Consider the following 17,500-nt stretch of genomic DNA (forward strand, 5'->3'; position numbering starts at 1 on the left):
ATATATATATATATTTATATATATATATATATTATATATTTTATATTTATATTTATTATATATATATATATATATATATATATATATATATATATATATATATATATATATATATATATATATATATATATATATATGTTTGACTTCAGGCTTGCGAGTCGATCTATTTGTGGAGTTCTCTCCAGACTGTGTATTTGTTCAGGGATTCCTGTTTATCCAGTCAGAAATACACACAGACTCTCCATTCAGGCCGGGCGCGCGCGGCGAGGGCGAACGTGAGCGTAAACGTCCACACTGAGACTCTCTGTGCTACAGGCCTGGGGTTAATTACAGTAAATTACTCCTGCAGTTCGTTTAACACCACCCCAGTGTGTACAGCAGAACTGCATCTACTCACTTAAACTCACACAGAACCTCTTTATATCCACTAAATCTCCAGATCTGGACATTGCGGACTAAAGTCAAACCGCTGCCGGATACAAACTCACACTGTTCCTTAAAAAGACCACTAACTAAACTAAACTGAGTTCCTGAAGGACACTGCTTGCAAGGCAGCAAAAGAGTGGTGCTGATGCATTAAGTACGTTTAGGTTGTAGTCTTTAGTTTTTGGCGTTTTGCTTTCTGTCAGCTGCACAAGAGAAGCAGAACAGTTTGGAGCGGAAAAGGTGACTGCGAAGGGTTCGGATACGCAAAGAGACTAAACCAATCACAATTCAGTATGCAAATACATGTAAAAAAAAAAAAAAAAAAAAAAAAAAAAAAAGACCAATCACACACACATTACAAAGCTGAAAAAATAGGATTATAAAAAACAAAAAGAGATAAAGCTGAAAACATTAGATAAGAATAAATGGAGACTTTCTATATAAAGTCTACTTTTTCCCCAGTAACCTGTATTTAAAAAAATATAAAGATTTACAGATGCATTCGTAACGATATCCCAAACTGTGATCTTCCGGCAGAGAATTCAATATGAACTCGAATGTTTTGCAGCAAATTCTTCCGAGAGCAAATGATCCGAGCTGTCGTCTTAGTTAATTTTACAACTCTTCACTCCGCCTTTGAGTCACGTGTATTTATTTTTAAGTCTCCTGGGGAATTTTAGGAAATCATATGAGACAAACCTGATACTTAAATGAAACATGACAGAGGACTCCATTAAGGTTTCTGAGCTATTAAAGAGCAGCCTCGTGGCAATCAGATATTCCTCTGGGTGAAGCTAGTAACTGCAGCGCTGCTAGTATTTATAGCATTACTGTAAGCTGCCACCGTCGCCCCACTCTTCTACAGACACAACCAAATCATAAGCATAAGAGTCTTGCTTCTTTTATTATTATTTTTTAGCTTGATGCTATATTAAAAGTAAAAAAAAGGCACTTTTTAAACACGCTGCAATTGAAAAGTTCGGAGTCTGTGACATTTTTTTAATGGTTCTAGTCTTCTACGCTCACCAAAGATACAATTATTTGATAAAAATGACGGTACGCATATAAATATTATGAAATCATATTACAATTCAATCTTTCTGGTTTCTATTTGAACATATTTGGAAATGCAATTTATTCCCGTGATCAAAGCTGACTTTAAGCATCATTACTCAAGTATCCAGTGTCACATGATCCTTCAGAATTCATTGTAATATTCAGATTTTGTAATGTTTGCTTTTATTATTATCGATATTACTTGATATTTTTTGTAAAAACATACATAAAATTTTTTTTTTGATGTTTTGATGTCTAAAAAATGTATTAACATTAATACAAACATGATTTCTTAAAAAAAAAAAATATATATATATATATATATATATATGTATATATATATATATATATGTGTGTGTATATATATATATATGTGTGTGTATATATATATATATATATATATATATGTATATATATATATATATATATATATATATATATATATATATATATATATATATATATATATATATATATATATATATATATATATATATATATATATATGTATGTTTTTCCTACATTTTTGTTACACCATAAGACACAGTGCAATTTTTATTTGTTAACTACCCACATAAAAAAATCTTATTTTTACCAATTAATACATTGTTTAACCATCTAAACATCCTACAAACTAAATACATATGTACATATGTACACAAACAAAAAAAATTAAAAAATGGATGATCCTTTTCATTCTTTTTCAGATTTCTGCCCTATAAAATGCTCTCTAGAATCATAGTTTCACCATTCCCTGAGTCATACGGGCTACTTCTACGATACTTTTATGGCCTTTTTATTGTGCATTTTGACGAAATTATCACGAGCATGCGTCAAACCATTCCTCCTTTCGTGTTCCGCAGAAGAAAAGAAACTCAGCGAACCTTAACAGAAATGCGTTTTCGCATCCAAATACGGATCCACGCGTCACCAAACGCAGCTACAGTAATCTACTAGTTAAGAATGCGTTCCTCCTCTCGTCGTCCCTGGTGGCCAGTGAACGAAAGCCCTGGCGTGTTGACTAGGTGTAAGGTCACTTACAGATGAAGAAAGTCTCTCTCTCTTTAACTCGTCGGACAGGGAGAGGGCTGCGATTCGGCGGCCGGCTCTATGAGACGCGCTTGTGTTCAGCTGGCCGCTGGAAAGGGAGGGTAGGCGGCAGTTACAAACGCTCCTCTTAACTCACTGACAGCCTCTGGCACTACTCTGAGAGAGAGAGAGAGAGAGAGGGAGAGAGGGAGGCATTTCTGAGCACAGAGAGGGAACTTGTTCAGCGCTGGACTTTTATCATGCTGAACTGACCAGCGAGCGTCTTCCCTCCGGAATACTCCACCAAACAACGGCCAGGACGAGACTCGCAGCGCAGGGATCAAAATGCTCAGCTTCGGTGAGTCTTTCCTTCGTCTTCGGCAGGAAACTTACATGCGACATTTAGCCACACCTGATTGGGAGCTCGGAAACAGATGTCAAGACGCAAACACACACACACCATCTCGAGTTCAACAGCATCAACCGAACACCAGAGCCGCTTCCTTTGATGCCGCACTGAACTCCAGACGCCGATGTCTGTCGTAATCAGATCAGACGGAGACAGATCCATCAACGTGGTCCCGGCTAAACCGTGCAATCTGTCCAATGCATCGGCGGAAGCGTAACACGCGCCGATTCATACTGCAGTTACGAGAGTAACGTACGATTTATTACCGTTATTAAAAAGTCGAACGCTGCGTCTCGCCGGTAATCGAATGCAGAGTTCGCTGGGACGGCTTTTTAGCCGTTGCGCAATATGGAAATGGGTTGATTAGAAAAAGCACCGCTCGCTGGGATCTGACAAATGCTTTCGGGGTCAAACGGAGGAACTGTTTAGACTTTGGTAAACAGCGACGGAGGTGTTTAAGAGAGAGAATGAAACGAAACTATGGAAAGCTGCAATCTAGGGAGTTAAATGCATAGTCGTTCAGTTCGTTTGCCGATCACCCCAGCGACTATTACGTTCCATGCATTATTCAGTCGTGTTGTTGTTGATAAAAGGCTGTCTGATCACGGCTTTATGATTTATTTAGATGCTACTTAAATCGTCCTGTCACTTCATCGTTTCCAAGAAGCAGTGGTGCTTTTGGTCTCGTTTTCTTTCAAAAGTCTTCAAACTAAACAGAACGACGGCTCTGCGCCATCACATCAACGCTTGAGTCAACACATTTCGAACGGGAAACAATTTCATACCGTGCCACTGAAATTACTGCAAATTATGTTCGGCACACAGTTGGAAAATACCGCCACAAATAACATAAAAAGAGGCCTACTTTTACCTACATCTTACCGTTTTAGGCCAGTTCACTTTTTTTAGTAAAACACATGCACTGCGAACAAATGAAATTGCATTGCAATATGGGTAAATTAACGAGATCTGAGCTATTTTTCACTTTTTAGAAACCTGCTTTTGACGCTTGCGATCAAGAAAACGTGTGTTTTGTTCCAGGATCGGATTAAACGGTTCACTCGAGTCTTAAAATGTTTACAAAAGTGGTCGAAAAAAAAAGAAAAGAGGCTTGTTTCCTCGCATGTTAGTCGCTTCGGATGAAAGCATCTGCTAAATGAATAGATGCAAATGTGGACTTTCAGCCAAAGAGCTGATCTCAGTGATTGCAACACATGTTGGCAGATATATTGCTACTTTCGCTCCGGCCTAAAGCAGGCGAGCGCAAGGCTGATATTTCATCGTGAGTAACCCAGTGCATCTCGGTGATTCATCCATTGAGAAAAAAAGACCGTGAGCTGTCTTGCCGTCTATGCAGACACATTTGAAACACCAAAAGTCAACTCAGATTGGGTTTCAATACGATTTGGTGTAATGTAGGCTCACTATATGTTCTCCTGGACGTGTTTTCTCAGACACCTAAACTGCCTAAAATATCTAGGTTTTGACTTTTTTGTGCTGAAGGTAATGACTGAAAAGTAGTTTGACCAACAGTTTGACATAATTGATCAATCACAGGGTGCCATGAAGATAGGGTTTAAAGAAAACATTTTGTGTAAACATTTTAGCCATTTCTGGTGTTGAATGAATTCTATGTATTTTATTAAAAGCGCTTATCTCGCTCCATTCGCCACCTTGAATGCATTTTGCTATACTGCTGCAGCCATGTCGCTATCAGTCGAACAAAGCAAAACAACACACAAAAAGCCAGAATATAAAAGTCTATGTGAAATCGAAATAGATTTTTTTTTGCTAGCTCACATTGCTGTTGTTGAGGTAAACAATTTATCCAAGTCAAAAAAAAGAATCATCCTTTAAGGGGAAAAAAATCTCCATGTCTTTGGCACCAGTGTTTCGACACTAAAGGTTAAAGTTTATTCAAGTCCTTGGCATAATTACGACATCAGATGTGTTTACATTGGAGCAAGATGCAAGGTGGTGTTTGTTCAATGTACGGAGATTCTCTAAATGGAATAATTAAATGCATGTATTCTATTGTAAATGCACACTACTATCATATTTTGTTACGTGCAACTTATTGCAAATGAACAAAAAAAAATATATAACCACAAATTATATAAAGACGCTGCATATATAAAGGAGGCTACGTCCGCCATGTTTTTTTCTTACCGACACGCCCCCAACTTCTTGGTTCCCTCCCTCTTAGTGCTACAGCATTAGGTTCGTTTGAGATGCTCCTGGCCTGAACTGAAATGGAGATGAGAGTAGGGGCCTGCAGAGTGAAATAAGCACAGTCAAAGACGTACAGTTCCGCACTCTCTGAATGCGACAGATGCCTACGAGATCAAAGGCGGATATCGCGATATTCTCACTCTCGCCGATAAGCGTGACGCGATTTCAGTTCTGTTGCTTTTATGTGAACGCAAACGTGACGAACAACACACGCTTGCTATTTAATTCCGTACCAAATGCGCATTTCTACTTTAATACAAACACGTATTTTATTTTATGTTTAACTACATCTCACACACAGATCGCACTGTCATCCTGTTTGGAAATGTGCATGCATAATTTAAATACACAATGGCTGAAATCAGATATAAAAAATGAATAAATAAATAAGTAAAACATTCCCAGGAAACACGTAACATCCTAAAGGGTTTTTAAAAGGGGGAAACGTTAGAATAACGTTATTGTAACGTAACAGCAACGTTCTACAAACCAGAAACGAACGTTCTATTTCCGCAGCCTTCACTAAAAACTTTCCTGGCTAACCAAACACTAACCTTTATGTTGATTTTGTGTTCTGGAAGCCAAACGTTAATGTTCCTAAAACTAACCTTCTGGGAACTAATTGTTTATAGGGTTTCAGAAGCTGTGTACTTGAGCATGGCATCAGAGCGACCTTTCCAGCACCGTGTCAATCAGATGACGCTTTTGTATCTTGGCGCGCTTTTCTCCCACCTTCCTAAACACCCTTCACACCAGCAGCACGTCTACGATGACTTTAAACGGCGTGCGGCTCGCTGTGTGCTGGAACAGAGCCACACTGTTCCCTGCATCAGCATCCATGCTGCTAACGAGCTCTGGACAAAGCTCTCTCGGTAGACTAATTACTATCAGACTTCAGCAGCACCAGAACGCTTTGTGGACGCTGGAGTCGTTCGTCAGTACATGAAGCTGGGGCTTTCTGTGGCAATCAGCGCCAGAGAAAACAAAAGAGCTGCTGGGTAATGTAGTGTTTAAAGGCCAAGAGTGGGAGCCGCTCTCATAAAGTTTCATTGGTGGAGGTCATAATGCTTCGGACTTCAAAGGGGGGAAATATTTTAATTCTCACATGAGCTATCTGAATGAGACTGAGGGTAATGTCTTTCCATAGAAGTGATTGATGTAAAAGGGATGTGGGTTAAATATTAAATAAATGTTTGACGGGAGCCCAAAAACTAAACATTTACTCACCATTTAAACCCATTGATTTTAGATCCCCATTGGTGGATAACTTTTTTTTTTTATTCGTTCGATTAATTAATTTTTAGTTTTTTAGTATAATAATGAACATGTTTGGAGCATGTCTACATGCAACCAATTTCCATCAACAATAATATTGTAAATAATAGGATGATAATCGTTAACTATGTGCACTGAACATTTTTTTATTTTTTCATTTATTTATTTTATTTATAAAAACTGAATCCGTTTATTTAAATGTAGCTAAATAAATGATTGCAGCAACTCACCTTTAAAAAAATGTAGTAAATTAATTTTCTTTTTTCAATGTAGATACCAAAACGATGCTTAGTCGCAATAAATAATAATGAATAATATTTTATTTAATTAATTAAACCGGTACTGCGTGCATTTTGATGGCACGTGATAAAAAAATTATTATTATTAAAATTATTCGGGCACATTTTATTGATAAAACTTTTTTTTTTTTTACCACCCCTCACCCCCTATCCCAAAATATTTTCAGGACGCTCAGCAATGGTACAGAATGGCTAATTTTTCCATTCACGTATAATGAGGCAATGTTCAGAGAGCGATACAAAATCACAAATCGGTCAGAAAACGTGAAGAGATCATCAAGTAAAAAAGGAAAAAACTGAGTTTGCCTCCAACTCTAATTGAAAACACCGGTCTGTAGCTTTCTAGCGATCTACAGGCTGGTTCTGTTTGATTGGGGTTATGAGCTAACCCTCCGAGACCGAAGTCTCTCAGCCCTGATGTAGTGTGTCGTGTCAGATCACGTACTTCACGGAAGGAGATTTTCTTCTCCGCTGCGAAACGGAGTTGCATCTTGCACTGTTAGCACACCCAGGAACCTTGCATCTTCCCTTTCTTCACACCTGTGTGTACTGTCCATGTTAAATCCTGGTTAAGTATAGGAGCCATAGACCCCTGATTCCTTACCCCCTGCTGCGCAACGTTGCTTAATCCTACATCTGAGCTCGCAACTTACTGTGAAAAACCGTATGAATTATAATAATTATTTTAACAGATGTGCATTGTCATATTGCAGTTGTTCTCTCATAAATGTACTTCTACTTGTGATGTCTAGCAAATGACCAACTTATTAATGTCAGTTTAAATTTAATCCGTAGCTCAACAGATCGTATTTATTCAAAAATAGATCACGGTACAATATTTAAGCAAACAAAGTCCCTGTGGTATCGTTTCTCAATGGCAAAGGCCTGAATGATAAATAGTCTTAAATAGTAGAAGAAGATCCATCTTCCCTTTTCAAAACTTCAGTGACATCTGTGATTGGGGCGTATTTTTAACGGCCGCTGGAAGTGCGGGAAGTTTAACCTTTTTGCAGACAATACCACAAAAGGACTTGATAATGCATGAATATCTGAAAGGTCACGAAAGGTCATCTTCTCTTTGCGGCGCAGTAATGCTCGCTATCGCCAGCAGGTGACAATGACTTGATCCTCACCGAAGCACGTGGCGCTTTAGACTCAAGCAGTCACAGTATATTCCCACATGTCAGCGTGAATATGAGCTCATCTCTCATGACTGGTAATGTATGTGCCGCCGGTCATTTATAATGCATGGCGGATCCCGTCATGCCTGTAAAGAAAGAAAACAACAAAACCATCAGGTTCAGACTCCTCAGTGTTGCACTGATAATACAGGAGAGTCGCGTCTGACTGGGTTTTCTAATAAAAAAAGTAACTCGTTTAAATCAAGAGCCCGAGATCAAAGTGTTCAGAATCTCTTAAAGGGACAGCGCGACCAAAAATAACATTTCTGCCTTTGTTTGCTAACCCTCACGTCAGCTCAAACGTGCATGATGTTATTTTTTTGCTTCAAAGGGAATATTTTCCCGAAGGGACGGCTCTTTGTGGTAGATTAAAGTGACTGTATTTGTCAAACTCCAAAATAGGATTAAAAAAGGTCGAGTTTTATGGTACTTTATGAGTGCTTTTTGAGAAGTTTGTCTGAAAAAGAGCTGCATGATAAAGACTCCTGTGCCTCACTTAAAAAAAAAAAAAGCAGAAGAAAAACTAATTATGCAGCACTGCTTTGAAACTATTTTCACTCGGAAATCGCTAGTAAATACAAAGCAATGGCAAGCAACACTGAATTAAATATGAAATTGTTCGAAAAACCAAAATAGTGTTTTCTTTTAAACGTCAGCATTCTGTATGTTTTGAATTAAAACAGCATGTTGAGTAAATAATGTATTTTATTCCATTCTATTATTTTTATTTTAATATTTCAGTGTTATTTGTATCGTATCATTTTACATGTCGGATCAGTCCATTTCACTGGTGTTTTTCCCTATTTTTGAAAACGCATGCGTTCACATGCAACTCTCAGACAGTCATGGGGCAATGCTTTCTGTTTTTTCCTCTGCCGTGGATCAGAGAAGAAAAGCTCTCTTATCTGCGTCTGTAGGCTCTGCGATTTCTGAGAACACTTAGGGCACGGGAGGATGGCAGAACGGACTCCTAACTGAATTTTCTAATTGCTCTCGTCTGCAGAGCGGCCCCCTCCATTAGCGGTGATGCATCCTGGGAGAGAACCTCCCTCCGTGGCCATCCTGCCTCTGAGAAACACCCACCACCAGCAGCAGCTGCATCACAGGAGGAGAACCAAGAGGATGGAGAGGGGCAAAGCGGGACTGCGCTCCAAGAAACTGGCCCTCCTGTCACGCTCGCTCATCATCTGCAGCTCCAGCAACAATGAGGACGCGTCCAGCCCGGAAGAGAGGTACCGCGGGCCCTGGGACGGCGGGCTGGAGGAGCGCTCCGTGGGAAGTTCGGAGAAGTACATGACGAGGAGCGTCAGCATCCAGGCGCCTCAGAGGAACCAAGAGGCCTCCAAAAGAACTATGAGGAGGTCCTTCTCCATCAAGGTATGTGCTACCGGTGACATCACAGCAGCTGGGCTTGCCTATTGGTGGGATCTGATGACATCACAGAACTCTTTTGCCAAATGTGAACGCTTCTGGGTCGCTGTAGATGTTTGAACGCTTGCATTTAGCAGACTTAAAAATGAGGAACTAAAGCAATTGGTCAAAGAGCCAACAGTATCTTATATGTCTTATATGTCTATATATATATATATATATATATAAACATATAAGACATAAAGACTAAGAATTATTCCAGAAGTTGTTAATGCACTTCTTTCCTGTCATATTTAATTCATGCATGAAATGTAAGCGGTGAAACTTTTTTATTTTGTTAGCGCGGGTGTTCCTTTGGATCGCATAGAATAAAATAATTCGTTTCGCGCCAGTCACCAAGCGCTCGTATATTAAGTAGAGCGTGTGTATTTATTATGTAGTAGCATATATTATCGTGCACGATATTATATAGTAAAAGAACTGTTTACGATGAAGAACAAGTCAAGCTAATAAGGAAATAATGATTCAGTTATTGAATAGATGATGCCACAATCATCCAGTGCAGGGGAAAATAATATAACATATGCTGTATGACAGTCTGCATATATATATATATATATATATATATATATATATATATATATATATATGTGTGTGTGTATATGTGTGTGTGTGTGTGTGTGTGTGTGTCTATACAGTATAAAAGACTGTGGAAATCAAAAGCTGTATGTAAAATCTAACGATTATTACGTAAGCTGCATCTGTAGGAATTAGTTTGATTTCTGATGAACCCTGACGATGTTACCTGAGAAAGCCAGAGTATTTCTCAGACGTTTAAGGCTGGCTTGCCCGCCTGGATCACAGGGACGTCTCCCGCTGAAATGAATCACCGTCACATGGCCGGTGTGAGGCGAGATTCTGCGGTTCTGCACAACTCGTCCCGGACAAAAGAGAGCTTGTTGTGACACACAGAGACACAGAACGCAGCTCACAGACTGTGGGGCATTCCTGCGAAGTCTTAAATCACGCCACACTGATAAAACGCCCGTGCCCTTTGCTCAACATTGAAACAACATTTACTTTATTTACATTTGCTTTAATGGCACTGCAGGGACTTTATGAATAAGACATGTGCTTTGTTCAGAAATAGTCAGACGATATGAAGTCCGATGCACCGTGCAACCTATTCTGGTCAAAATTAGCCAAAATTAGCCAAAAAAATAATTAACCACAGTTGATTTCTCTCCTTTTTATATATATTTGTGTGTGTGTGTGTATATGCATTATGTGTATGTACACACAGGCATGTAAATAGGCATGTTATGTTTATATATCAAATATATTTAGAAATAATATAAGTTACGTATAAATGTAAGCACATGTAAATATGTCTGTATACACTGTATTAATATATACATAATAAATACGCACAGCACGCATACATGTTATGTAAAGATTTTTTGCTCTTTTTTGGATGACGGATCCCGTTTAATCGCAGTATTACGTCCTCGCCATTAAGGTGAAATAACATCAAGAAGGAGCTGTAAAAATCACAGCCGAATGATTTATTTACAAGGCTGACACCGAAAGGTCGAGTCAACCGTGCTGCATTGTGGGATACAGTGTTTCACAAATTGATCATCTGAATATTTCATGCATACAGAAACCGTACGTGCTGTGCAGGAACAGTAGGGGCGGTATTATAGTATGCTGAAATCTCTGACTGGAGATTTTACCAGCACCGGGCGGATTGAACCATGACGATTTTGGTTTCCCAAGCCCTTCACGTGTGAAAGGAAACTCTTTAACTCTCGTGTAGTTCATTCCGCGGCGCTTTATAGCGGGGCCTGTAAAGGTCACCGATGTGGTTCATGGTCTAATAAAGCGCGGCTATTATGGTCACATTTACCTCGGCTGTCAAAGCGTAGATTTTTTCGCTTGTTAACAGCTCTTTTTTATTTGGAGGAATAGTAGTGCCCTTGTCTGACTGATCTGACGGCTCCTCCGGAACAGGAAAGCAGTTTCTGGAGAATGTGCGTCGCCACGCGAGAGGAGGGTCTGCAGGCGGCTGATAGCAAACTTCAGCCCGGCGACAATGACGCGTCTGTTGGAGAAGATTTACACAGGTAATAATTAGACTGATTGATGTGTTGTCCAAACGCGGGGGTTAAACAAACGAGGATCTTTCTGCTGGGTCAATGCAAATTCACTATAGCTGATATTCCATCTTTAATCCAGTGTGTTACTTGAGCGAGTGAAAAATTGTCGAGCCTCAAAGTAAATCCTATAAGGATTTTATCACAAGTAAAATTTACGAACGCTAACGTTCATTATTAAAGGTTAAATAATGGCTCACGCTGCAATCGAAGCAATCTTCTCAGTTTACAGAGGAATTATTTAAATGACATAAAAATACTAAATACTAAAGAATTACATTTATTAATAATATTTCATATTTAGACTGGATTAAAATGCTAATGAAATCGATAATGAAATAGTAACAATATGAATAATAAATAAAGTGCATTGAGGAACTTAAAATTAAAATGAAGGTAATTTTTATAAAATTTAAATGTTTGTTAATTCAACAATAGTAATAATAATTATAGTAATAAAATACATCGCAAATAAATTAATTATATTGGTAGTTAACTTAATAATAATGCATAATATTAGTATAATGCATACTGTGTATATTTGTTATGTATAAATACAAAATATTTATATTTAAAATAAGTATATATTTATTTTGATTTTATTTATATATATATATATATATATATATATATATATATATATATATATATATACATTCATGTGTGTGTCTCACATAATATACACAATATGAACACATTATATATATATATATATTTAATAATGTAATTCTTTCATATATAAGTGCTGACCCTGGTTCATCTGTCTATCCTTACTGTTGAACCCTCTAACAAAAGTCCTATTCACATGTTCCCATGAAAAATGCATGTGTGTAAACTCATTACAGCGTAAGCACGAGTGCCTTAATGCACCTATTTTGTTGTCTTCTGTCTCTAGGGACACTTACATCTACTTCGGAGACAGACTTGCCCCGTTTAACGGACAGACTATAAACGATCAAACAAAACCGGAGGCTGATCCGGAGAAAAGACCCATGCCGAAGGCCGTGTGCAGAACCACGAGCACCGAAGTAAGACTTTATCAGCTGTTTGTCCAAACATCCAAACATCCCTCTAAACTGATCTGAGGCCAGTTCTGTGGGTTGGGAGAGATCAGCATCTATTCTAAGCATTCTGAAAATGTCAGACGAGAGGCCGAGATCCCAAATTACTCCTACACTCCCACAAACTCAGCTATGCCTCTGACACCGCCGTGCAAAAATCAGGAGGATATTTCTCAGAAACAAACCGTCTATTGTTCTCGTTTCATTTCAAATATCTAACAAAACGAGCGCGCTTGTTTAGTTGAGAACGGTTTCGATTAGCCGTATTACAGAGATGCTAAGCGAAGCTGAAAACTATCAGGAAACTGTCTGCTTTGGGAAAGCGCAGGAACTCAAAACGTCTGAAACACTTTTAAAATGCCATGTGATTATTGTCAGTAAAATTAAGCTTCGTAGCTCTGAGACACAGGTTAACTCAGACTGGTTTATTCAAACAGGAAAAACATTCCATAAAATGAATTTTTATGATGTTTGTATATTAAACATACATAAAACAGCTAAAAAAAATATTTGTTAAAATATGTTCACAATTATGTGTTAAGTATTTTCTAACAAGGCATATTTTGGCCTTTTTTTAAATATTTAAAAAAATATATATAAATATATATTTTTAAAAGCATCGATTTTGTCCACCATACAGTATTTCAGTTTTAAAAAAAAAAAACATATTTCACATTTAAAGAAAACTATATCTATAACTATAAAACTATAACTCGTGTAAACATATAACATAACGTACACACGCATGCATACATTAAATGTATTTACTTTTTTCATATAAAAATATATTTTATTATGCTTCAGTGTTTACAACATATCTTACAAATTTTAAATAAATAACAGCTCTTATATATAAAAAATAAATATGATTACTAGTTAAATATTTAATAAGAGCCTACTATAATAAATATATGGTTTGGATCCTTTTTCAATGTAAAAACTGTACGTCTAATCACCTAGGAAAGCAAAAATACACTTCTCTTCCAAAAGCAACATGATTTGAAGTAAAATTATTGCATAGACGGTGTGAAATAAGTTACAACCCAAATGTAATGCTCATGGGTTACGCGTTTCTTCAGATGACTGACCTCAAGTGTAGTAATAGTGAAGCTTACCTTAGCAAACCGCGCATAACCGGCTAAGCATACTTGGTTTAACCTCTCTTTGAGCCGATCTGAAACACACGAGTCAAATGTGATCAAACGGACCTTAACCAACACAGAATTCATTCAAGACGCTGAGCAGATCCCAGATGCAGAAGAAACTAATTGAATTCAGGACGGAAAAATAGTCAGAGTATAGTACCGAATGTAAAAGGTTTTTTTTTTGGTGCGGCCCATTCAGATTTCGAGGAGAATGGAAGCATGTTTATCTGTTGTTTGTACTGCAGGGTTTCTCTCCATGTGAAAGCAGAGCTCTGTTCGCTAATGTCAGTGAATCAGACCAGCTTGGCTACACTTACGGAGAAAAGGAGGCAATGGGAAACAACAATAACTTGAAGGTGGGGGAGCTTACCCTGTTTTTCCCTTCAGCTGGAAAATCCTCAGATTCAAAGTGATCTTTGTGATCTTTAGCTTAATTGGGGTCATATGTTGCGTTTCGAAAGAGGGGTGGCCGGACTGCAATGGATACGCTATGGATGCCAGTTTCACTATGAAAAAGTCATATTTTGAAACATTTATGGCCAGCAGGATCTTTTTTTTAATTATTATTTCGATTTTTTTTTAAATGGTTTTGAAGTCACTTATGCTCACCAGCTGCAACTGAACAAAGGTACAATAAAAAAATTAAAAAACTATAAAATTATGAAATATTTTTACAATTTAAAATATCTCTTTTCTGTTTGGATGCATGTTAAAATGTAATTTATTTCTGAATTTTCAGCATCATTATTCCAGTCTTATGATACTTCAGAAATCATTAATGCTGATTTGCTGCTCAAGAAACATTTCCAAAAGTCCAAATGTTTGCATACACCTTGAACAATCTGCAAAATCTTAATTATTATACCACAATAAGAGGGATAATATAAAATGCATGTAATTTTTTTTTTTAAATTTGACCTAACTGACCTAAATAAGTTATTTCACATAAAAGAGTAAATAATAGTTTTTATAGTAGAATTTTTCAAAAGTTTATATACATGTGATTTGTAATACTGTTGTTACGTGAGACAGTTACAGAAGCTCAAATGCTCACTGACTACAAAAAGAAAAAGCAATGCATTAGGAGCTGGGGTGTGAAAACTTTTGAACAGAATGAAGATGTGTACGTTTTTCCTATTCTGACTAAATTTGTTTCCATTTAGTACTGCCTTTCAGTACCAAAAAGCTACAGAAGGTACTTACATGTTTCCCAGAAGACAAAATAAGTTCAATGTACCCTGATCTTCAAAAAAGCTCAAAAAGTTGTCCCTCCCAACTCTTAAAGCATTATTTCATCAGTGTTTGATCCTTCCGTAATCGTTGCATACGAGTCCCTCGGTTTTCCTCAGTGTGAAAAGATGGATCTCAAAATGAAACAGTCATTGTTGGAAAGGATTCAAATACACAAAAATGCAGGAAAACCATGGAATTTATGGGAGCTGAAGGAAAAACACAGCTGTGGATCATTCTGGTAACAACACAGTATTAGGAATCAAGTGCATCTAAACTTTTGAACGGGGCAATTCTTACAAATTCAATTATTTTCTCATGTGGATAAAAATGAACGTTTTACTGATTTTGACTTTGCATGCATATTTATACTGTATCACAGAATTCTTCAAAAGAGTCGCATTTGTAATTTTGGAACATTATAACCGCCTCCACTTTTGATCACTTCATCAATTTATTTAAAAAACAGAGAATAGAATAGAATTCTCAAAAAGAGAATTCTCAGCTATGAGCTTTTCAAAACGCATTCACATTTATGAGTTGCAAATTTGAGAAATAAATTGCACGGTGAATAACATACAGCTACATTTGCTCACAATTTAACCGAAAAGGGTTCGTCGAATAACAAAGGGATCGTCTTTTAAGAGGTTTTTGAGACACATCGCGTGCATTTTGGCATTAATCTGTGCTTTTTGCAATCTCTTTCGCTTGACATATAAATAAAACTGATTTCTAAAACACTGTTTCTTCTAGCATCTTAATACCATGTCCACGTTTGCAGATGCCGATTATTAAAGTGTCCGACGGTGACAGCAAGAACCGGGACAACGAGGATCAGAGCTGCCAAGAGACATCCTGCAAGAGATCTCGCTCCAACTCCACCAGTGAGACAAACCTGCACGAACACAAGAGTCAAAGCACTATCCCAGTCCATCTCTCAGTATTTGTTTATAGCATAGCTCCCAGTTCAAGCACCGCGCCGAACAAGAACGGCCCTTTTCATTACATAACTTCATAAACTCCACAGGAGACGTCGTAGTCTTGCCACACTGATGCTGTTCACATCGTCCAACATCGAGAGCGCGCCTTATGTAACTCCGCATATCCACATGGTTTTAGGCGTTCACCCGTACTGGATCGGAGACTTGGATACCATCATTATGAAGACGCCAGAGTTGTTCCCGTGTCCCGCCCACGCCACCGCAGGCTTTTACGGCAACAGGAAGTCTCTCTCCCAGCAGCTGGAGTTCCCTCACAGCATTCCACAGGTGAGAGAGCGAGAGGTGAATCACCCCAAAATCAGTCACTGTTTACACCATCAAGACGCTCCAGACCCCGCATGAGTTTCTTGCCTCTTTTGAGCACAAAAGAAGATATTTCAACCACCCCCTGTTTTGGACATAGACATCGAAAGTGCACTACTCAAACTTGAATTGTTACAATCAATGCGCTTTTGAAAAGTTCCCATATTAAGGGTTACGAAAGGTTTATATTTCGGTTCCCCAACAACAGGTTGACATGCACGCAAGGTCAAAAAACGCTTTCATTTTCATTTATTTTTACCTCATTTGTTTAACGACTTCCAAACGATCCTTTAAACGATTCATTTTTCCAAACACCTCGTGATCGGTCGATTTCATTTAAAGTGTTTGTGAGCTTTCAACGCTCCAAAAGCAGCACCTACTGACAAATAATTAATTAGCGTTTTCATTTAGACCAACCCATAAAGTGGGTTGTAGACCAACAATATGCTAATGCTTAACGTTAACGTCAACACGAAACAGCTTGGGACTCGTTTCAATGATTCAGAGTCGACTCTTTCTTTTGAGAGACAATAACTTTACAAACAGTGCACTTTCAAATTAAAAAGTTTTTTGAACGCTCATTTTCAAAAATCCATAAAATGTGCACTTTAAGAAGATAAACCAGCGGATTATTGCAGGAGTGAACTCATTTAAAAAAAAAGACAAAAATTCTAAAATGCATTCAGGTGATACATTTTTAAATGAACCAATTAAACGTACTTAAAACTGTTGTCTATTTGCATTAAAAAACAGCACAATCTAATGAAATATGCTTCACTGTCAGTTTAGTTTAGCAAGTAAGGCATGATGGTGCTTTTTACGAAAAATCCATGTGTAACTTTTGTGTGACCTAAAATACATCTCGTAAAAACAACTTGGTCATTAAAAGATTGTTACACTAGAATTTGTTTCATATAGCTTAGAGATGGGCATTATATTGTACGATGTATGAAAATGAAACGATTGAATTATTAATATACCAGCTGTAGCAAAAAACATTTGTGCGCAGCATACAACGAATATATCAATTAATATATCGAATATATCAATAGATCAATTAATTGTTCAGACAAACGTTTTTTTTTGCTAATTACTATTTCTCTAGCATAATTGATGGCGGAGGATGCAATCTGGCGACTTTCCTGCGAGAAGAAAGCGCCTGATTATACCTGTGGATGCTCGGTGAAGAAGTCGTGGGTGTTTACACAGAAATAAATCAACGGTGCGGCGGTTTAGTTCGAAGTTCAGATCGTGTTTTGCCTGAACGGTTCTGGATGAGACTGGCTATTGCACTTTATTTGATAAGGCCATCGTTACGCTGCTAAT

General features: G+C 37.6%; 1 protein-coding gene across 4 annotated transcripts in view; it reads left to right on the forward strand.

Moving 5' to 3' along the window:
• Positions 1–2,535: 2,535 nt before the first annotated feature.
• il16 (interleukin 16) overlaps positions 2,536–17,500 on the forward strand; it is a 32,516-nt gene continuing 17,551 nt past the window's right edge. For 2 of the 4 annotated variants that reach the window (XM_043243972.1, XM_043243973.1), the window contains exons 1-7: positions 2,536–2,869; positions 8,911–9,284; positions 11,292–11,404; positions 12,330–12,462; positions 13,886–13,996; positions 15,652–15,754; positions 15,990–16,138. In XM_043243972.1, the coding sequence (XP_043099907.1) occupies positions 2,857–2,869; positions 8,911–9,284; positions 11,292–11,404; positions 12,330–12,462; positions 13,886–13,996; positions 15,652–15,754; positions 15,990–16,138 (996 nt within the window). In that variant the 5' untranslated portion in view covers positions 2,536–2,856. The remainder of the gene's footprint in view (positions 2,870–8,910; positions 9,285–11,291; positions 11,405–12,329; positions 12,463–13,885; positions 13,997–15,651; positions 15,755–15,989; positions 16,139–17,500) is intronic. The other 2 variants (XM_043243976.1, XM_043243974.1) reach the window with 2 other exon arrangements.

The sequence above is a fragment of the Puntigrus tetrazona genome, chromosome 7 (assembly GCF_018831695.1).
Source record: "Puntigrus tetrazona isolate hp1 chromosome 7, ASM1883169v1, whole genome shotgun sequence".
NCBI lineage: Eukaryota > Metazoa > Chordata > Actinopteri > Cypriniformes > Cyprinidae > Puntigrus > Puntigrus tetrazona.